At 34.9% G+C, this 23,634-nt stretch overlaps 1 protein-coding gene across 3 annotated transcripts in view; it reads left to right on the top strand.

Annotated features, from left to right (window-relative positions):
* Nucleotides 1–16,441, top strand: part of LOC101900432 (NADP-dependent malic enzyme) — a 47,785-nt gene extending 31,344 nt beyond the window's left edge. For 2 of the 3 annotated variants that reach the window (XM_059120991.1, XM_059120992.1), the window contains exons 3-10: nucleotides 8,583–8,784; nucleotides 9,016–9,356; nucleotides 9,996–10,551; nucleotides 10,625–10,777; nucleotides 10,850–11,002; nucleotides 13,227–13,521; nucleotides 13,583–13,747; nucleotides 15,896–16,441. In XM_059120991.1, coding sequence (XP_058976974.1) covers nucleotides 8,583–8,784; nucleotides 9,016–9,356; nucleotides 9,996–10,551; nucleotides 10,625–10,777; nucleotides 10,850–11,002; nucleotides 13,227–13,521; nucleotides 13,583–13,747; nucleotides 15,896–15,915 — 1,885 coding nt within the window. In that variant the 3' untranslated portion in view covers nucleotides 15,916–16,441. Of the gene's footprint in view, nucleotides 1–8,582; nucleotides 8,785–9,015; nucleotides 9,357–9,995; nucleotides 10,552–10,624; nucleotides 10,778–10,849; nucleotides 11,003–13,226; nucleotides 13,522–13,582; nucleotides 13,748–13,802; nucleotides 15,523–15,895 lie in introns of those variants that run through there. The other variant, XM_059120993.1, reaches the window with a different exon arrangement.
* Nucleotides 16,442–23,634: the final 7,193 nt, after the last annotated feature.

Below are 23,634 nucleotides of genomic sequence, written 5' to 3' on the forward strand. Positions count from 1 at the left end.
TTTCAGAATAAAATAGTAATGGAAAGTTATTTGAAGCCCATATCTTTTTTTCAATTTGTTCCATATCTTATTTTTCATCTATAGGATTATTAATGCCTAAATTCTTTATTGGAAAATACTAACCACCATTCTATGGAGTTTATACAAAAAGTTGTAATTCCATTTTTTACTCCTGAAGAGCTGCGTTGATGTGTATTTCGTCATTGCGATAAGCGATATTTTTTGACGGAGTTGTTTAAAAATTTGTATTAAGATTTTGGAATGGGTTCTACCTTTTGTGGCAGAGCATTGCCTACATAGGTCCAAGTTTTCTTATAGCCCCTTTAACAGAAAAATTGTCTATGTTGTTTCTATATAACAGTTCTCCATCATAATTAGTATGAAGTTTATATTAAGTTTGTGCAAACCTTTTGTAACTCATCCATGCTACCATGGACCCCAAGTACCATGTCCGCCCATCTGTCGTAATCAGCTCATCTAGTTCAACGGCTTATGATGGGAAGCTAACATTTTACACAGATCAGTATTTTGTCTGCAATCAGGTCAAGCTCGAAGTTGGGCTATATCGGCCCACGATATCGTATTGTCCTATATAACCGTACCCCAAAATGTCCGATAAATTTACGACTTAAATCACTTTTCAATGAAATGATTTGAAATTCGGTAGTTGAATTTCGTAAAGTTTTTTCTTGGGCTAAAATATGTCTATAAGGGTCCACGTTTTAGTATAGCCCCCATTAAATGGTATCTTGAATGACTGGAACTCGATATGTTAACCTTCATATAATGATGCACCCTATATTCGGTATTTTGGTGATTTTAGCCATATTTTTTAATAGAATTGTGTTGAATACTACTAATGGCGTTCGTAATAGGGACTAATACTCTGGCAAGTCCAAGACTTTCTATATGTATGGAAAATTACAATAACAATCGTCTACCCTTCTCCTATAGCTACTATATGACAGTATCTCTCGATATTCGATATTTTGATGATTTTAGTCAAATTTTACAGAGGTATTGTCTCAAATTTAGTATTTAAAATTCAAAGAGACTAACCCCAAAAAATGCTTCTAACTAGGTTCTCGCTTTGGTATGAGTACCACATATCTGTGCTTTCCGCTTTAGGATATTTTAAAATTTTAAATTTGAAATTTTAAATTGTACTCGTGATCAGGATTAAATTCTAAGTCTGTCTTTTGAAATTACACAGACCACATTATTTGGCGCAGAGCTTCAAAATTTGGCAGAACAATTTGTAGTGTGTCTAGGATGGTTAGTATTGAAAGTGAGATATGTCGGTCCATGTTTTGGTATATCCCCCGGTACCTCTAGATATTTGGTATTTTAATTTTTTTTTTCATTTTTTCACGGATTTGTCTAAAAATTGATATTTGTAGTTCGTAATGGGTTATAGCATCTGTGGCGGAACATAGTGTATATTGGTCCATGATTTTGAATGACCCCTTTTAACGGTACTTCCCGATATTGGGCATTTTGATGATTTCTGCCACATTTTTTAACGTATTTGACCAAAAATCGGTATTTATAGTTCGCAATGGGTTTTAGATCCTGTGGGGGAACATATTATGTATAGGTCCGCGTTTTCGTATAGCCCTTACATAATGGTACCTCCCGATTTTCAGTATGTTGATGATTTTTGCCACAATTTCCACGGTTTTGACAAAAAATTGGTATTTGTAGTTCATATTGGGTTCTAGCTCCGGCGGCAGAACATTGAATATTTATGTCCACGTTTTTCTGTAGCGCACATATAACGATTCCACCAATATTCGGTATTTTGATAATCCTAGTCACATTTACCCACGAAATTGTTGAAATTGATGACAATCCTTAAATATAAAATTGCCTATATAGGTTCCGGTTTTGGTATGGCCCCCTATAAAGCCCTCACAAACTTTATGGTTTTTTGAAAAGTTTAACAATATTATCCAAAGTGGTCCTACTGGTATTTGTAGTTTAAAGAGGTACAGGTTTGAATTCAGATACTTTTATAAAACCTTTTTTTTTGTTACTCAATGGTGAACGGTATTAAAAGTTCGGAACTTTGTGTTTTTTTTTTACTTGTTTTCTTCTAATTTTTGAACTTTTTCCTGCCTTTTTCCGGCCAGAACACACTGGGCACTGGGGTAATGATCTTCATAGAATCACATTCTGAATCGATTTATGCATGGCCGTCCGTCCGTCTGTTGCTATATTTTTGTGAACAAACTACAGGTCGCATTTGTCGTCCGATTGAGTAGAAATTTTTCCAAATCTTTCTTTGGACGAACAGGGACTCTATTGAAATTGGTAATATTCGGTCCAAATTTATATATAGGTCCCATATACTATTGTCGGCCGATTTCATAAGTATAAGCTCAATATCATTCCAAATCAATAAGCACACGCAGCAAAGTTCATTCCAAAAGTATGTCTGGAAATTTTGGTGAATATCGCTTCAGAATTAGATATAGTTCCCATATATATTTTCGTTCAATTTCAATTTTTCTTTTCGGCACCTCCAACCGAATTTATCCTGGAAGTAAATACTTCAAAGTTGGTGGAAATTGATTAAGATATTGCTATAGCTCTCATATATATCCACAACAATGATTTTTGGTACCAGGCATCAGATACAGCTCAGAAATACCTCTGCCGACCGATATCGATCCAGATTTGGATATAGCATCTATCTTGATCCGAATTCGCGTTTATTGTCCACTAAAGGTGTAATATCAGCCAAAATTGGATGAATTTTTGTACATTCAACCGAATTTATGCTGGGAGCAAATACGACACTTGGTGAAATTCGGTTCCCATATATCTATGGCTCCAAAATATTTTGTTTTAAATTTAAGCCTTGGACCTCCGTCAAATAAGTTGGATATTATATATTTCACAGAAATTCCCAATATAAACGTGTGTTTGTTATGGGTAGTTCATTTAAATAAGGTATAGTGTATCATATAGTCGTCCTCGCCCGACTTTTGACCTTTCTTTACTGGTTCAAGAGCTATCATAATTCATAATTGTAAACCTTTGTGAGGGAGTAAATAGAAAGATTTGCAAAATTAAAAAAAAAAATCGGGTGATCCTTTCTATTTCTATGAGGTAAACTATCTTCTTTGGGAGGTAACCGAATGAGTGGACCAATATTAGCTATCTCGATCTACATTTGTTAGTTATATTACGATGCATCAAGTTGGGATGAACTTGGATACTACAACCAGACAGACCGACGGCCGGATGGACAGACAGTCACTAGATCAAATCCAACTTTCTTGAAGCGGTTTTCTTCCAAGGAGATCTAGGGTCTAATAATTAGTATTTTAATAAGGCACGTTTTGGTCGTTTCAAATGATATAAACCCGCTGTAAAAAGTCTGGAATAAATCCTATTTTATTTGCCTTAAGTGGTCTTGATACAATTTGGAAATCTCTAACAAAGCTGTCTACTAACTACACGTTTCTAAGTGGCCACATATTCGCGTGGTGTTCGACAAAATAAACTGTTTAGGGAATTTTATTAACAAATACCACAGCTGGCTCACAACGTCACTAAACGCATGTTGTGGACTTCGATATACAACTGTTTAATAACACATAGGGTTATTAAATGTTTTTTTTTTTTTTTTATTGACCATATCTTTATATCATGCGGCGTTTGTTCTTCCCACCACACCAACAAAAACTTGCGATAATGAAATTACCAAAAACCGAAACGGTAGTTAAATTCTTTGACAGTCAGCTGACTCTGACGACTTTGAATATTTCAATGTTATCACATTTGTTGTTATTTGAATTTCTCAAAAAAAAAATCCAATTTCATCACAAGATATCATCAATCTAATGTGAAGGTAGGTTGGCCGGCCAACCGAGAGCAGTTTATGGCCGATTTGTTGTTCCATGTGTGTGTGATTTAACCTCCCAACGCAACGATTATGTAGCAGATTTGTAGGTATTTTCGCGTAAATTGTTTTCCATTCTCTGGGTTTGGCTAATTAGAGCCATTTGTTTTGGTGTGTTCTGGATTTTTTTTATTCGTTTTCTTTATCTTTCTTTGGCCATAATTTCACATTCACCTTGTCAATGTGATTCACAAAAAAAAAACAATGTTGAATTGCTTGATTACCGCCGGGTAGTTACTGTGCGTGTAGTATGAGTTGCCAGGTGGCTGGCTGTGTGGTCTAGTTCGAAGTAGTTAAAAAATAAAAGTTTGACGAAAAACACTCGCTCGCTTATGGCTACCACTTGACATTCATTCCTATGATATCATTGACGCTTGATATGGTGGAATGACAGCGTCAGAAATGAACTATAGCAACAGCCTTCTGTTTGTGGGGGGTATTAGACACAAGAAATGAAATTTATGACGTTATTATCGAAGAAATTATAAACCTAACAAATCGTCGATTATTATTTTTTTGTGGATGATATGCACCGGGGAATTTCTGTGAAGTGCTTGCCATTGATTGATAACTTTTTTCTGATTTTAGGTTTGTTTAGATTTGAAGCAGAAATATGGGTTATCAAATTAAATTGGAAGGTTTTTTTTAAGAAGAATTAGGTAATATACCTTACTAACAAGGTTCTTCTTGGGTAGCGAAAAGTCTACGTCGGGAGGAAATCGGATAATTTACAATTTCAAGATTAAACCAATTAAGAAAGGATACAAACCCGGCGGGACCGATTTTATGATACCCAACACTACCATGCATATCTGTAGAGCTACTTATAACAACTAAAGCTTTATATAGGGAATTTATTTGATTGTTGATTGCGGTATATTGATAGGGCATTATACATTTGAAAACAGATGAAAGCAATATATGGAAGCTTTATGTTAATCCTCATCGAGTTAAACTAAATGTGACGGAGGTCTATTTACGTTTTTTGTGAGCTTCCGTACCAAATATCATTGTTATTGAGTGCATGTTATGACTTTGGGAGGACTTACATCAAAACTCGATCCGATTTTCACCAAATTTGACGCATATGCTCCCAGGCTGAAATTGATTGTATTTGCCAAAATTCATCCTCTCTTGGCATATATTACACATTCGGTGCACGATGAACATAAAAACGAATAAGGGTATATATATGGGAGATATACACAAAACTGAACCGATCTCGATAGAATTTGACAAGGGTGTTTCTAGGATCTATATAATATCTTGCAAGTTATTGTTAAATATTAAATCGGTAAAGATATATGTATATGAGAGCTATACCTTTATCTGAACCGATTTTCACCAAAAGTCGACATATGTATTTGCTTATTCGGTCGTTTGTGCCCATTTGAACTGATAATACACATTTGGTGCACAATAAACAGGAAATCGGATGAAGATATATATGGGAGCTAACTTTGAATACCCTCTTCTTTTAAAATCTTGAAAATAACTACAGTATTTTTTGCTTACCTGCACAATCAAAAATTGCACGACATCTTGTGCAGCAATGCCCAAAATACAGGTAGCTTCATTGCATTTATCTGCACAATGAAGCAGGTATCTTTAATTTTACTTACGTGCACAAAAAGTGCAGGTATCTTTAATTTTCTATTCGTGCACAACAAAGCAGCAATCTTTATTTTACTTAGGTATGCATGTTTATATGTTTTTAATGCATGCTCTTTTCTTGTGTGGTTATTGTTTTTGCGAATACAAAAACAAAAACGAAGTGGTAGTTTTTAGTGTCTTTTTTGAGTTTGCAAAAATTTTCTTGTGCAGATAAATACAACTTTTGTAACCAAATTAAAAAAAATTACCAAATTTTCGAGGCAGGAATGTCCAATGTGCAGCTATCGATTGGGCACTTAAATACAATTCAAATAAAGGGATTCAGAAAAAAATGGCATAAAAAAAGTTTTTTGGTCTGCAAAGGCCAATGCGCAGCTAATGTTGATGCAGGTAAATAGAAACCACTGTAATGTAGTCGTATATTAGAGTCTATACGACGACGTGGACGTGCGCCTTTTGTCACAAGCTATTACAATATTCAAATGCGAAACTTGAAAAAAAAAATCTGTTTATAATGTAGCTAAAATCATCAAAATACCGAATATAGGGAGGTACCACGGTGGTTATAAAACGTGGATCTGCACAGACAATTTTTCTATCATAGGATGTAATATCCATTACGAGCTTCAAATGCGAAATTTGAAACAATTCCGGTAAATAATGTCGCTAAAATCATCAAAATACCGAATATCGGGGGTACCGTTATATGGGGGCTATACGAAAGCGTGGACCTGCACAGACAATTTTCTGTCATAGGCTGTAGCATCTATTACGAAATTCAAATACCAAATTTGAAATTGTTCCGATAAATAATGTCGCTAAAATCATCAAAATACCGAATATCGGGAGGTACCGTTATATGAGGGCTATACGAAGACGTGGACCTATATGACCCATTTTCTGTCTTAAGCCGTATCATACATTACGAAATTTTAATATTAATTTTAAAACAATTCCGGAAAAAATGTCGCTAGAATCATCCAAATACCGCATATCGGGAGGTACCGTTACATGGAGGCTATACAAAGACGTGGACCTACATGGCCCATTTTCAATACCAAAAGTCCTGCAGACGTAGTACACATTTGAGTAAAATGTTATCAACCTTCTTCATTTCGTTCGGAAGCTAGAGTGATTTCCACAAACGGACAGACGGGCGGACATCGCTAATTCGAAATAGAATTTTATGCTGATCAAGAATATATATAGTTTGTGGGGTCTAAAATGTATATTTCGAGGTGTTACAAACGGAATGACAAACTTAATATACCCTCCATACTATGGTGGTATGGTATATGATGCATTTCCAAAACCACCTCCATATCTCAATCCCGATACTAATAGAACCCTAAATATTATAATTCGGCAACCAGCTCTATCCCTCCACCCAATAAGCACTTAGTACTTTTCGTACAATTATTGTACACATTTCCAAAAACCATCTCCATATCTCAATACAATAGAGGCCTCAATAGCAATTTTGACTATTCCAGGCCTAACAGAATACCAAATTTATTGTCATTTAAACCGCTAAATCGCAAACATAGATACTATCTTAACTTAACTTAATATCAAATTTCAGTAGTTTATCTCAATCCCTTCACCCGATAGCGAATATAGTTCCATTTAGTACTATCAAATTGTAGGATTTCAGGTCTATTCCTTCACCCAATACCAAATTTAGTACATTTTACACACATACACATTCCGAAACCGCCTCCATTTGTCCAGGCTACACATGAACAACCACCCTAATAACAAATTTCAGATTTCAAGCTCTATCTGCTCACCCAATACCAAATTGTACCAAATACAGTACCTTTTTAAACTTTTCGTGCACTTGTTACACACATTTCCAAAACCCGCTCTTTATCACAAACCTTCAACCAAAAGGGATCCCAATATGAAATTTCAAAATATCAGTTTCACCCGTTTACTATAAACCAAATTGTTCCAAAATTGATAACATTTTAGTACAATACGCACACTTAGTGTACATTTCGAAAACCACCTTTATATCAATCTGACTTTCCAACATTGATTCTCATATGAAATTTTCAGTTTTAGCTCTATCCGTTCATATAATTCCATATGGTACCATTACAAGTACCGTTTTAGAACGTTTCGTAATATAAAATTTCGAATTTTCAAAAATACTTTTGTACATCTATCCTGCACTCCATCGGCAATTCTCATTCTAAATCTGGGAATTCTAGATCATTTGTCGAATAAAAAGTATTAAATTTTAATATATTTTAGTACTTTTACCATTTTATTACGAATTTCCAAAATCCCAGCCATATCACGCAATATTGACCCATCTTCACACCATATGTTTTGTTGGTAGACATATTGAGATGTGCAAAATGTCAAAGGAATAGGATGCTCATTTCGCATTTTATGAGGTTTATGGTAATTCAAAACTTTAGCCGTTTGTGGGGGAGGTACCAGACGGAGTGATTAGCTTCATCCCATCTTCACAAGAGATCTTTGATATAATTATTAGAAAGTGCCGAATTTGGAAAGAATCGAATGCTTATATTACATTTTATGTGTAAATTACATTTTATGTAATATAAGCATTCGCAAGTAGTAGGGCGCAAGTAGTAGAAGGGTTGTGCCGATATTGTCCATTATCTCATCTGATCTAGCACTGATAGAAATATTAGGATTTTCAAAGTTTGAACTATGGGGTTGATTATTATCTTTTAAAATTTGAACCTTACCTCTGAGGTAATGGAAAGAGTCTCTTTCCGGTCTCGATCTAAGTTTTGTAAAAATATAACGATGTACCAAGTTTGGATCAAATCAAATACTACATTCGAGAGATATCGTGCTCATTCAAAAGACCGACAGACGAACATCGCTCTTCATCTTGACTTTACTGAACTTTAGGGTAATTGAACAGTTAAATGATTTAGTATTCATATGAATTTAATTCTAGAGGGTCCACGTGGATATTTATGGTACACTTATTATTTATAACAAACTTGTATCATTTCATTTTCTATTTCAATTTTTATAAAACATTTAATCATTTTTTTTCTCTAATTTTCAGTTTATATGGTAATTTTTCAAAAATATGTGCCTCCGCTGCTGCACGCCAACCCCACCAGTCTGTCACACAGCCCACAACAGCCAGCACAGCTGTAGCCAACAACAACACACAAATTCGCGAATATCATGAAGTGGTCGGTGATATTCTGTGCCCCTCCCAAGTGATGGGTATCGATCACATTCGAGATCCACGTCTAAATAAAGTGAGTCGAATTTGTATGACACTAACCAATCATGCATGACACTCTAAACGTTAGCCGCCCTTGACCATTATCATCAAGCAAACTGCATCATTTTCATTTCATTCGAAGCAATCCACATCAAAAAAATAACAAGCGGTTTGGCGGCGTTTATGTCATTTGAGAATGTGCGAAATGATGAAACTAAATTTAAAATTGTCTACTTTTGCATTTTTTTCAATTCACCCCATGTAGGGTTTAGCTTTCACCCTCGAAGAACGACAAGTATTGGGCATCCATGGCCTACAGCCTGCCCGTTTCAAAACCCAGGAGGAACAATTGGAATTGTGTAAAATTGCAGTGAACCGCTACAGCGAGTCGTTGAACAAATACTTGTACTTGAGTGACTTGCAAGATCGTAATGAACGCTTGTTCTTCCGTTTTCTCTCGGAGAACATTGAAGAAATGATGCCGATTATCTATACACCCACAGTGGGTTTGGCCTGCCAACGTTTCGGTTTGATTTATCGTCGTCCTCGTGGTTTATTTGTAACAATTAATGATCGTGGTCATGTCTTTGATGTCATCAAGAATTGGTAAGTTGGAATATTTAAATTAAATTTTGGAAAAGAAGAATATCAAATATCCATGAAAATTGGAGATTGATTTGCCTGTTTTCGAATTTTTGAATCCTTCAATAACATCTTATTTTTAGAACACCTGGAAAAAGGCTATCAAAAAAACAGGTTAAAAATTATATTTCTATGGAAGACTTCTACCTATAGGAGACCTTAAAGGTGCTATCTTTAAAAGATCTCTAAAGGCCATCTCCGCATAGAAACCTCTAAAAGTCATCTATATATTAAAGTCTCTAAAGGTCTTCTATACATAGAAAACCTATAAATCTTCTATGCAGAGAAGGACTGTGAAGGCCTTTTCTCTATGGAAAACCTCTGAACGTCTTGTAGGTGTAAAGCACTTCTATAGAATGTCCATAAAACCAATACAGGCTTCTCCCTATAGAAATATCTTAACTTAGTGTTTTTTTTTTTTTTCTGTAGAAGGCCTCTAACGCCTTTCAATTGCCTATAGCAAAAAATAGTAAATCGACTCCATTTTTCGGAGATGTACTTTTCCTCAATATGTACAAATACTTTCGAAATAATTTTTTAAACAAAGTCTAAATTCTGCTTATTCGTTATGTTCAATTCTAATAAAACTCTCTTTTTATTTAGGCCCGAACCCGATGTCCGTGCCATTGTTGTGACGGACGGTGAACGTATTCTTGGCTTGGGTGATTTGGGCGCATCTGGTATGGGTATACCTGTCGGCAAGTTGGCCTTATACACCGCTTTGGCTGGCATCAAGCCCCATCAATGTTTGCCCATTTTGATCGATGTCGGTACGAACAATATTGATCTTCTCGAAGATCCCCTCTATGTTGGTCTGCGTCAAAAACGTGTCGTTGGCCGGGAATACGATGATTTCATCGATGAATTCATGCAGGCCGTTGTCAAGCGTTACGGTCAAAATACTTTGATTCAATTCGAAGATTTTGGCAATCACAATGCATTTAGGTTCCTCGATAAATATCGCAATACTTACTGTACCTTTAACGATGATATTCAGGGTACTGCCTCCGTGGCGGTGGCTGGTTTGTATGCCAGCAAACGTATAACCGGTAGAAGTTTTGCCGAGTACACGTTCCTATTTGCCGGTGCCGGTGAGGCTGCAATTGGTATTGCCGATTTGGTGGTGAAGGCTATGGTGGCGGAAGGTGTTTCTCTGGAGGTGAGTTGAGGAATGGATGTTAATTTCCTTAAAAAAAATTACTAATTTATATTTTTTGTTTTGTAACACACAGGAAGCCCGTAGCAAAATCTGGATGGTGGATATCGATGGTCTTTTGACAACCACACGTAAAGATGGCAACCTGGAAGGTCACAAATTTAACTATGCCAAAGAAGTTGAACCCATGAAGAATTTAGAAGATATTGTTGATAAAATTAAACCTAATGTATGTAGAGATTTCTTTGGATATATTTATAATTGAAGTAAATTTGTATTGATATCACTTCTTTACGTTTAGGTATTAATTGGTGCTTCTGCCGCTGCCGGCATTTTCACTCCTAAAATCCTACAAACTATGGCTGCTAACAATGAACGCCCCGTTGTGTTTGCTTTGTCAAATCCTACCAGCAAAGCCGAATGTACTGCCGAACAAGCCTATCAAAATACGGAGGTAAGAAAATGCGGGTGGGATTACTTTTTATTCACGTAATGAAGGATTTCTTAAGGAAAGATAGCATCATGTTTATCTCGATGCACAAATTCAAGATAAATGGGTGTTGTGCTTTGCAGCACTATGATGACTACGATGTTCTGAAAGAGTTATACCCGAAGTGGGTATATAAATATAGGCTGGCTGTCATACTGCCCAAATTTCATTGTTATTGAAAGGTTAACAACCGTCTGTTACTAGGAAATTTATATGCATTGACATGAGAATGATATTCCTGAGAAGCATAATACTAGTAAAATTCCCTATCAGAATATAGTTAGGATGTCGAAGATCGACATGCTACAAAAGGCGTAAACCGATTTCAGCATTTTAGAACATTTTTTGTTGACATTGCAAATCAAATTGGCCTACCTTCAGAAAGTGGCCACCTCATAGGGATGCTAGAAATATCTTATACATATGTATAAGAAAGAAAAGTATCAAAGTTATTTAAATTTTTAAAAAATGACGAAATTTCAGTCCCTTTAGAGAAAGTTGTACACCCATTACATTAGCCGACAGTTTTTAATCAGTCCTAAGAAGAAATAGCGTATGGAAATGGACTTATCTTCCAGCAAAAATTTCATTACCAACATATAATTTAAACAAGGACTTAATTAATCATAATTACGCTTATTTGTCGACTTTCTGGGGCCAGAAAATGACTACTTACTTTGTCAGAAAAATGGGTTGGTAACCACAGTTGTAAGACTATTTTCACAAGCTCTTACAGCCGGCAAGGCACCACCAAAATTTACGAGTATTGATGTTGTTAACAATGTTGAAACAGCTAAATGAGCCAAAATCCGTGTACCTCACCTAACCCCGGAATGTATTACTTGTTACTTATTAAGAAATTGTGATTGTAGTGTGTGAATCCTTAACTGAACGTCCAAACTGAAGCCATATAAGACAATCTTCCCACACATTATATTCCTTTGATAGTCTGGTCGCTCGTCTAAATCTTACTAGATCAAGAGCAGCAATTAATTTTTCCAATGCAGTTCGTCGGCGTAAGAACAAAAATGGTGTATTTAATGCTAAAAAAGTTGCCTTGAGAACCGGAACTAAATTTTTTCTCATAGCTCCCATTAAACACTTACATCAATAGTTGAAGGCCTTAGCTTTTATATTTCAATATGAGGAAATATAGACAGTATTATAGACAGGCTGGAGACATACTCCGCCTAGACGCATCTTCAGAATCTAAACCGAGAGTTTCGGATAAATTGAGAATGAAGGGAAAATGCTATCCTAATAGACAACCCCCCTTCTATTTCAGCAAAGAACGACGGCTGGCTTGACAGACTAAGAGTTGTTTTGGCACAATTTAAATCCTAATGATTAAACGTCTTCAATTCATATAGGGTCTGATTTGAAGGTGCTTAATATTCTCCTCAACTAACTCATACCTTCGTATGGATACGTTCTTTACAGATCACCTACTTTTTCAGCTTAATGTTAGAAGAGGCACCGACTTACGCCGCTAGATCAAAAAAAAAAAAAACATATGCGTCTGAAAAGTATTCATATATATACAATCGCTAGTTCCTTATATCATTACTTTCCTCGAATTTTATCTACGCTATTACAGCAGCAGAATTTCAAAAGTCCAGAAATTCCGATGCAGACACTTCAATTCGCATTTCAAACAGAGAATCGTCTTTCACAAAAGGTATTTTCCAAATAATTAGGGCCAAAGAAAAACTTACTGGGAAGGATTCACACGAAAATTGTGATCCGAAACGACCCTAGTTTTATTCGGGATAAGGATTGCTACCACAACCTATTTTAAAGCAATCTCTTTAAGGGCCTTTAGATGGTTTCTAGTGCTCACTCAAAACTAAAAACGGAACGATGGCAGTCACTCGAATTAGAGACTTATATTAGGTATATCTAACATCATACCTCCTTATATATAGAAAAATTAACATTTTTTAAAACGAGATTGATTTTGTTCGATCTGAAAAAGAAAGACTTCTTTTGAATAACTTAAAGAAACATACAGAGGGAATATTGCACTTATAAATATATATTTCAAAATGTAACTATCCAAATGATTAAAGGTAAAAAAAGGTAAAAAAAAGACCCGGTCGAATTTTATAATTTTTTTAAATTGTTTTATTTCATTTATTTTGTTTGAATAAGTCCTTGAATTTCATATCATTACTTTTTTTTTCGTTAGGGTCGCGTTATCTTCTCCTCGGGCTCTCCCTTCCCCCCAGTGACGATTGGCGACAAGACCTTCTATCCTGGCCAAGGTAACAATGCCTACATTTTCCCCGGTGTTGCCCTGGGTGTAATTGCCACCGGAACACATCACATACCCGATGATATGTTCCTTATTGCCTCCCAAGAACTTGCCAATTATGTATCCGATGCCGATTTGGAACGTGGCTCATTGTATCCACCTCTGTCGTCGATTCGAGAGATTTCAATGCGTATTGCTATGGGTGTTACCAAGTGTGCATATGACAAAGGTAAGTCTTTTGAGTGGAGGATTTGAAATAAGAAATCATTTATTGTTTTTTTTTTATACAGGTCTTGCCTCAACTTATCCCGAACCACAGGACAAACGCAAATGGTTGGAGGAACAGCTGTACAATTTCAACTATGAAAGCTCATTGCCAGTGACTTGGGTGTGGCCCAGGATGCCCTACATTAAGACCCGTGACTTAAATCCCACAAAACTGTTTGGAGACTCAAGTGATTAATATTGCTTTTTTCTTTCTCTCTCTCTTTCTCTTTATGTATATTCCAGGCGATGAAAGTCCTCTCTTAGCTGCCATTAAATAAATGTTTTGGCTAACACAACTGCATCTTTATTGAAACTAATCCACACAAATTCTAGAAAAAAAAAACACCAATATAACCAATTTAGTTGCCATCTCCTACAACTTTATCTATCTTTAACTATTATTCTCAAGCGTTTGTTTTTCAATTACAACACCACCACCACCAACGTACATAGTTATCTATCAACTCCTTTTTGCCAACACAAACAACAACAACACCGCCTAACCGATTTTTCTTCTCTTCACTTTAACTTGTTCCTATACTTCTTCTTTGCGGCTTTGGATACGGTTTCCGAAGCTGTATACCTATAAAACAACACAAAATACTATTTTAATTTAACGTAGCTTTAGTTGATTAACCAAATTTCAAAATGAAATGAAACTGACTATACAAAAAAAGCTATTAACAATAATTGCCACCTATTTACATCAAAGTATTGTAATAATGACAATGTGTGTATGTGCGTGCGTGTGAAAGAAAGAATATGGGAATGTATGTTTTCGATAAAATTAAGACCATAATTAATTGGGATTTGGGGGGAAAGTTAGGTTATTGGGATTCAGGGGCGTATTTTTTAATAGTTACTATACCCTCCACCATTTTATGGAGGTTATATTAACTTTGTCATTTAATTTGTAACTCCTCGAAATATTTATAATAGACCCTACAAAATATATTTATTCTGGATCAGCGTTAAATTATTAATGTCATATTTAAAGTTCGTTATGGGTACTACAGCCTATGACAAACATTTTTGTATGCAGGTCCACGTCTTCGTCTAGCCCCCGATATTCGGTATTTTCATGACTTCAGCGATATTATTTACCGGAATTATTTCAAATTACGTATTTGAAGTTCATAACCGTATATCTCCCAAATAACGGTACATCCCGATATATCGAACTTCTACATAACTAAAACATTGTTAAAGGGTCTGCTACCCAATACAGATGATCAGATCTTCCAGGTTTAGAAAGCCTCCTATTAAATTAAGATTTTTATAAGACATAATAGTTATAAGAGACCTTAAAACTATAGATAGAAGACATTTGAAAGAAATTCTAACAATAAAATACATGTAGAAGTTTTCTGTATGGAAGACCTTTGGAGGATTTGCTATTTTTGGAAGACCTTAATAACATTTTAATTTTTTTTTTTAATTTAACTAAACTTATAAAAGTTTGTAAAACACTGAATGCGGCTTTTATTGACGAGACGTTCCACTGTAACTTTTTATGATCGGATCTACATGGAATAATATTTTGAGTCGAATTTTTCAACAAAAATGTTCATTTCAATTTGTTATTAGAAGAATTCATTTAAAATATCCAATGTATGTAGCCTGACCCTTGGACTATTATCCTAAAACCATTCGGACAATACGTTATTTCTTTTCTCTGAAAATTTCCTTCATTCATACATTAATTTTATCGAAAATATATATTCCCAACAAAAAAACACACAGTGTTGTTAAGCAAGTAACGATAAACTAAAAACTAATTATATTGTATGTCATCTAGTCAAACATTAGAAGACTTTGAAACAGTATTTACATGCATAGTATAAATTTGTGTGGGTTGTTTTTGTATTATTAGTTCTAATATTTAATTTTATTTACTTTAAACAAACATATTTTGTAAGCCTAGCTTTCGCCTAGAAAGTAGAATCTTGCAGATAATTGTAAATTTTTTTTTATTGAATTTTGCTTTCTTTTTCAATATTTTTTGTTGTTTTGCTTTCTTTTCTTGGTGCTTTTCTATTTCATATTATGGTTTTCCATTTATTCTTGCTTGCTTTTGGGCATGGTAATTTTTAATGGATCTTTTAACCTCTACTAATTGTTTTCCCCTGACTCCTACCCCTCCCCCCACCTTCTTCGCCTTAACGATAGCTTTATGGAATCCCTTTCCATCTATATATATATTATTCTCGCTGTCTACTTTACTTCTTTTGTCGTCTTTTTTGTCTGAAGAAACAATGTTGACTGATTTGTTTTATTTTCTCCTCTTTTTTTCTTCTTCTCTATGAAAATGTCTCTTTTTGTATTTCTTTTTCTAGAAGATACACAGAAGAAGTAAAAATCTAATCATACCTTGAGTTGTACAATGCAAAATAAATACATCGCTCGTTGTTCATAAAACAAATCCTCCTTAGAAACGAATGCGAAAAATATCTGCCGCTTGATGAATTATCTCAAACAAAACCACACTTTGCAACCAACACCACAACCACCACCTATCTATCATCCGTAAAGGAAAAAAGATTCATTTTTAAATCATTTGATCATACATTTATTTTGTTTAAAAAATATTTCCTTTTTTCTTCTTTTTTGTTTTTTTCTTTATTTTCTTTTTAAGTTAGCCTCATTATTTATATATGTATGTATATATCAAAGAAAATGTCCATTTAATTTAATTTTTACATGAAAATGATGTAATTTTAATTTTATTAGTTCAATTTCAAATTGTCAACAAATGAATGTTACAAAATAACCTCACAAATAGCAAAAAACAAAGAAACATTATTAATTTTAAGTTACCTAACATGTGTATGCCGGACATAGTAAATTGACGTCATTGAAGTTGAAAATAAATTAAAAAAGTATGTCAAGATGGTTTTTATTTAAAAATAAAAGTAATTCTGGGAATAAATACAAAGTTTAAAATGTAATATGCTCTACGCTCCTTAGATGCGTCCGCTCTCGGTCAATGCTCAACGACGACTGACTCATAAACTCATTTTGATAGTTGACAATTCGGCCTCTCCTGACTCTTCGTCCCTCCTGGGCGAAACATCATCAGACTCATCTTTATCTTCGATTTCGAGACTTGGATCACCATAGCACCAGGGCTTCATATGATCGGTCGACATAACACCGCAATATTTCCTTTGCTTCAAACTTAAATCCGGCAGATCCTCTACCAGATAACGATCGTTTCCGATAATTTTCGTGACGATGTATGGTCCTTTATACCGCGCATCCAACTTATGCGATTCTCCTGTAGGCTGCGGTACCGTGTCTATCACCACCAAATCGCCTTCCTTGTACTGAGTTGGCTTGGAATGACGGCTGTCAAATCTTGCTTTCCATTTTTCCTTTTGTTTCTGGATGTTAGCAACAGCCTGCTGTTGAATTACCCTAACATCGAAATTCTCTCTTTCTTCATCACCAACCGCCTGGATAATTCTATTGTAACTGACATCTCTGAGACTAAAGTTGAATATTAAGTCATTTGGACTGAACTTTGTAGTCGCATTCAGCTGCGAGTTAATACTCCACTGTATCGTCGTTGTCTCAGTGTCCCATTCTTTTGTATCACCTACTAGACATTTCAACGCATTCAAAACTGTCTGGTTGATCCGCTCGGCTTGGCCATTGGCTCTTGGTGTTCGGACTGCTGTTTGTACATGTTGTATTCCGTTGTATTCCACAAACTGTTGGAATTCTTTAGACGTGAACGCCGTTCCCTTATCCGATACAATTCTTCGTGGCTGTCCGAAAATCGACATAACTTCTCGCAGCGCTGTTATAACCGGAGCAGTCTTTGTATTCCTGGTTGGCTTTAGCGTCAACCCCTCTTCTCTTATGGCGGTTAGGAACTCTTCTAGTACTTGGAGTCCTTCACTAATCGTCAAGCTCGGGATTATCACCTCATCCACATAACTTATGATGTTTCTCCGATGTTTCAACTTACGTATTATTTGGGTTATCATTTCCTGGAAGACCATCGGTGCATTTGTTAATCCGAAAGGCATTACATTATATTCATATAGACCGTCTGGTGTTATAAACGCCGTGAATTTCTTGGATTCTTCCTTGACGTGTATCTGGTAATATCCTGATGTCATGTCTAACGTTGTAAAATACTTATTTCCAGATAACAACGAAAGTTGTTCTTCAACCACTGGCATCGAGTACTGCTTTTTGATGGTGACTTCATTTAATGCTCGATAATCCGTACACATACGACTTTCACCGTTCGCCTTTTTGACCAACAATACTGATGCTGCATAGGGCGAATCACTTGGGCGAATAATACAACATCGAAGCAACTTGTCAATTATGTCTGACAGAATTTGTCTTTGAGAAAATGGAACTTGGTATCTTTTACCAACTACAGGCTTGTCCGTAGATAAACTTATTTCCATTTGTGTATTTTTACACCTTCCAAGGTCTTCAAGGGTTTCAGCAAAACAGTCCTTGAATGACGACAGTATTTGGTCTAATTTTTCCTTTTGATGCTCATCCAGACTTTCTCCGACATTAAATGTACTTGGCATTGTTGACTTTACTTTCAAGACACCATGCTCAATTGTAAGTTTTGTTTGCTTCTTACACAATACATCTCTTCCTAAGAGAACGTCATATCGCATCAAGTCATTCGGCACTACATAAATGGTAGTCATTAAACTCTCCTCGTCGATGACAACGTTAGTCTCAAACATTTCCACCACTTCAACAATAGATCCACCAAAACCTTTCATTCTTTTTGACGTTACTTCCATATCGCAACCCTCTGGAACTACAGCTTTCCGCATTAAGGTAAAGTCACTTCCAGTGTCCACAAAACCTTCATATGTCTTACCATTGACCGTAACATCTTTCATAACCGGTGGGCAGTAATCCTTAGACTCTTCTGTCATTGCTGCCACAGTTGTACCTTTACCTTTGCATTGCGATGCATCGTGACCAATCTTTGCACATTTACTACACTTCGGCTTCTTCAATGGTTGTGGGCAACTAGTTGAGATATGCCCAAACCTGTTACAATTGAAACATTTTACTCCCTTGGTTGGCGCTCCACCTGAGACACTTACGGTTTTGTCATCCTCGTCATTCTTTGTTTGCTTCCTTGCATACGTTTGTATGGTCAAATTCTCCAACGACCTTAATAATTCACTACATGTCTGCGGGTTCATAGCTAAAAGTGTTCTTGTTAAGCTGCTATCATTGAGACCATTTATGATGTACGACAGTATTGATGCCTCATCTACGCTTCCTCTTTTCCCTATGGCCAACATTGCGTAATAATATTCCACCAAAGACTCATTCGAGTTTCGTTTCCTAGCTATAAGTTCACGATGAATGTCAGCAACACTTACTCGACTTGGGAAATCCTTTAAAAATTGTTGTCTGAACTCTTTCCATGTTTCAACCACTGGTAAAGCGTCTATCCACATTTTAGCAACACCACTCATTTTATGATGAACTGCAAACAAAGTTGTTTCATCTGACCATCCATGAAGCCTTTGCAACGTTTCAACCTTGTCAATGAATTGGACTGATGTAACATTTCCTTTAATTGGATCGAAGTCTGGTATCATTACTATGTAATCCTTTAAACAACCAGATGTTCCGGAACCAGATTGTCTTGATATTACTTCAGCTGGAACTTGCTGTTCTGTATCCCTTGAATTTAACCCTGCATTTGACGTAATAGCCCTTTCTGTTGAAAGTGTTGTTAACTGTTGCACACTTCTTGCTAGAGTCAACATTATATCCTTTAGCTCTCGCATTTGACTTGTTAGAGAATCATCACCCGTCTCAGCTTCATCAAATCCATGGAAATCCTCCTGTGACTCTGAATCTTCAACTTCCACTTCGTCATTTCCATTGCAAGCCATGAGTCTAGCAATTTTCTCGGACTTATTTCCTGTTCGTGGTAAGCTTCTTGCCAGTAATAATTTGTCTAGCTCCGCAACCTTTAACGAACTTATTTTCACCTTCATACTTTTCCTTGTGAATTTTCCTTTTTAATTCGTTACTTCAGCAAATCTAGAACTATTCCTTTTTTTTAGAAGCCGCACGCCCTAAAAATATACGTTAACTTTTCCCTTTTTAAACTTCTTCTTCGGGGTTCCCCTCTTTATGTCTTGCTTTCAATCTCCTTGATGTACTATCGTTGTCCTACTCACTCACACTTTTGAGTATACCTTTGTACATTCTCCTTTGATTGATGCTTTCTCCTTTGCTCTCTTTGAGCACGTTACACACTCTCACTAAACTCACTCGAACTTTTGAGTTTAGGTGCCTTTGCGTGGTTTCTCCTTTGGTCGTCGTTGTTGCTTTGCATTGAGCTCTTCACTACTACATCACTTTGACGCCTTAGTTTCTCAGCTCTTTGAGTATTTTTCTGCAATTCTTATCCAAAATGATGAAATTCCTTGTAGATTTCTGTTCTTATCCCACTTCTGATTCTGTCAAGATGGTTTTTATTTAAAAATAAAAGTAATTCTGGGAATAAATACAAAGTTTAAAATGTAATATGCTCTACGCTCCTTAGATGCGTCCGCTCTCGGTCAATGCTCAACGACGACTGACTCATAAACTCATTTTGATAGTTGACAAGTAAAAAAATTATATATGCTTGTTTTAATTTTCAACGTAAGATCTGGTTGAACCCATGGTAAAATAATCAGAAAATATTCAAATTCTGGTGTTTTCAAAATGCTTTTTGTAACGTATGTTTCTACAAAATCCATAGTTTTTGTACCCTTTAGATTTCAAAATCATGTTCTATAGATTTTGAGAAGATATTTTGTCGTTTTATTCATTTTTCGCGGTTTTCAATTATTTTTTCAAAATCAATGCAACAAATTGTTTGGTTCTTTCATTGTTTTGATAGTAATTCTGACATTACAAGCCAAACAAGTAGACCTCCATACTTGTAATTTTTTCAAAGTTAGCCAACGTTTTGAAGAACCAAAACGATTATAAAATCATCAAGCATCGCATTATTTCTACTAACACAAGATCTGCTGTGAAGATGGGATATATAGGTATACTCCTTCTTCTACCTCCCCCACAAAGGTCAAAATTTTGAATATCCATGAAGCTCCTAAACCGCGAAATTAACATCCGATTCCATTCAGATTTGGCAAATCTCAATATTTTTATCAACACAAGATCTGTTACAAAGATGGTAGAGGTCGGACCATTTCTTCTGGTACCTGCACACATTGGGTTAAAGATTTGAAAAAAAGTGATTGTATGTGTGAACTTTTGAACGTGAAATCACAATCACTTCTGGTATCTCACCCATAAGGGGACACAATTTTCAATACTTTTATCAGTCATAATTTTTGTCTCAAAGGATGTGTAAATTGGCGCAGTTGTCGATTTTGGAGTTAAGATCAGCCAGAAGCATTTAACGCCTTTAGACTATTTTTGTGAGGCTAAGTTAAGGATCATGTCTATACAGATGAGTCTGCTTCGATTGACGCACCGGAAGACAACATTAAATCATTTATTCGTAAAACATTGGCCGAAGTGTTGGAAAGCGTTTGCCAAAATTGGACTTAGCCGATGGACCCTTTGCGGCGCAATCGTGATCACTGTTTGCATGAAATAATTTTTAAAAATAAAATGAATTTTTCTGAATGCTATTTCACAATAAACACTTTAGCTGTAATATGCAGGTGTAAACCTTTAATTGAAATTAATTAAATTTAACTTTTTAACTGGTAATGGTTGTTTAACCCTTCAAACGGCCGAATATATTTGAATTTTTTATTATTTTATTATATCCAAAATTATTTAAATTGCAGCCATAGATGATCTGTCAGACAAAAAATAATATTTTTTGATAGAAACGTGATGGTTGAATACAAAGGAATACAAAGGCAAATAATAAGATGGGACAATTCATTGTTGTTTCGATTCAATAGATAGCGTTGATAATGTTCTGACACCATATCGTGACATAGCATTATGTTATGTTATCGGAAACTTCAATAGGATTTTCAATATTGATTTTGCCCAATCTACAGTTTTATGTCTTTATAACAAAAATCTAGCCCCAGGTTTTAGCTCTTTGAAGTAACTTTGCCAGATTTAGAAGACTTACACAAGGAAACTATCCTCATTAATATCAACGAGATTTCAATAATACCATGGTGAAACTTTGAAAAAATTGCAAGTATACCTGTTTGGCTTGTAATGTCAGAATTAGTATCAAAACAATAAAAAATCAAACAACTTGTTGCATTTATTTTGAATAAATAATTGAAAACCGCGATTACTGAATGAAAGGTCAACACTTCTTTTCAAAATCATGTACTATATATCTCTAAAGGATTATTTCGCTACAAAAACTCTAGATTTTGTCGATGCATACGTTGAAATAAACATAAACAAATTAATATGACATATTAAGCCAAGAAATTAAAAGAATTGAAATCATATGGTATCATAGCCCTACCTTGATATCATTGTACCATGAATAATACGATCTAAACGTTTATGAACCAACTTGGCATATATTGTGTGATATTAATACAATATTTTAGAAGTTTTATATCTTTCTACGTTTTATACAAGTATATGACGTTTACAACTTTTTGACAGTCAAACACCTAAAAAAAACTTTCAAACAGACCATCTCTGATTACACCTCATTTGGACGTTAAATGCATTTGGAACCTTCAAAATACTTTAACTCGGGAATAACCGTCCTATAGTGGTTATTCCAAATACTGTACCAACATTTTGTCAGGATAAAATCCACCCCTGAGAACTGTAAATATCAAATTATAACTGATTCAGTTAAACATCCTCAAAAACCTAGTCCTAAGCAGAGGGATAAAGGCAAATCAGCTCAGTTTTTTATAATGTTCTTAAATTATGAGGATATATATATATATAGATATATATATATATATATATATATATATATATATATATATATATATATATATTTTTTTTTTTTTTTTTTTTTTTTTTTTTTGAATGACAACTTTCTTGAAGAGATAACTTACTGAATAGCGCCATCTATTGTTTTTTGCAAATAATACTGTGACAACTGTCTATGGTTTCTGTCTTTGAAAATTCTCTACTTCTTTTACAACTTTGTAATAGAATAACCTAATTTTTAACGGTAACAACGTCTATACTGATACTTGAAGTCGATAAAGCCGTCTCTGCAGTATCAGCGGTTTTTGTTTGCCATGTATATGTTGACATCATCGTTTAATATCAGTTTTCAACAGATATGGAAAAGCACAATTCGAAAGTGTACACGGTAGGTACATTTCAAGGTAGAAAAATACAGGTAGATGCATCAACGTTTGGGAACATTGATATGTCAAAAAATTTTAAATGTCTTTTCAAATATAAGAAGATTTTTATTTGTTTTCTTATACGATGTCATTCGGAGGTTATTATAATACGCATTTTTTCAACAATTTTTACAAATTTAAATAATTTTTCATTCAACATTTTCAGTTCCAAAATTTGTTTGACAGTTTATTGTCCCAGCAGCTGTGTCGATGCATCTACCTATATTCTTCTACCATGGTACATTTATATTATTATCTTTTACTTATTTATATTTTTATTATTTATATTATTATCTTTTTATAACAAATATAAGAAATAATAAAAAAAAAATAAAAGCAAATATAAGAAATAAAAAACAGCTATATACCCTCCACCATTTGGAAGAAACTTGAAATTTTTCAAAAAAAAAAATCCGTCGGAAAATACCGCTCAAATAAACACCGTTATATGGGGGCTATACGAAGATGTGGTTCTGCATAAGTTATTTGTGTCATAAGCTGTGGTAACGAAATTGTAAACAATTCCGGTGAATAATTTCGCAAAACTCAAGAAAATGCCGAATATCTGGGGTACCGTTATATGGCCGCTATACTAAAACGTGGAACTACTTTGATAGTTCTCTTTTAGGGGGAAAAGTACTCACAAAACAATTCCATTGAAAAATGTGGATATATTCCATCAAAATACCGAATATCGGGAGGTACCGTTATATGGGGGCTATACGATATCGTGGACCAAT

Source organism: Musca domestica, unplaced genomic scaffold (genome assembly GCF_030504385.1).
Source record: "Musca domestica strain aabys unplaced genomic scaffold, Musca_domestica.polishedcontigs.V.1.1 1, whole genome shotgun sequence".
Classification (NCBI taxonomy): Eukaryota; Metazoa; Arthropoda; class Insecta; order Diptera; family Muscidae; genus Musca; species Musca domestica.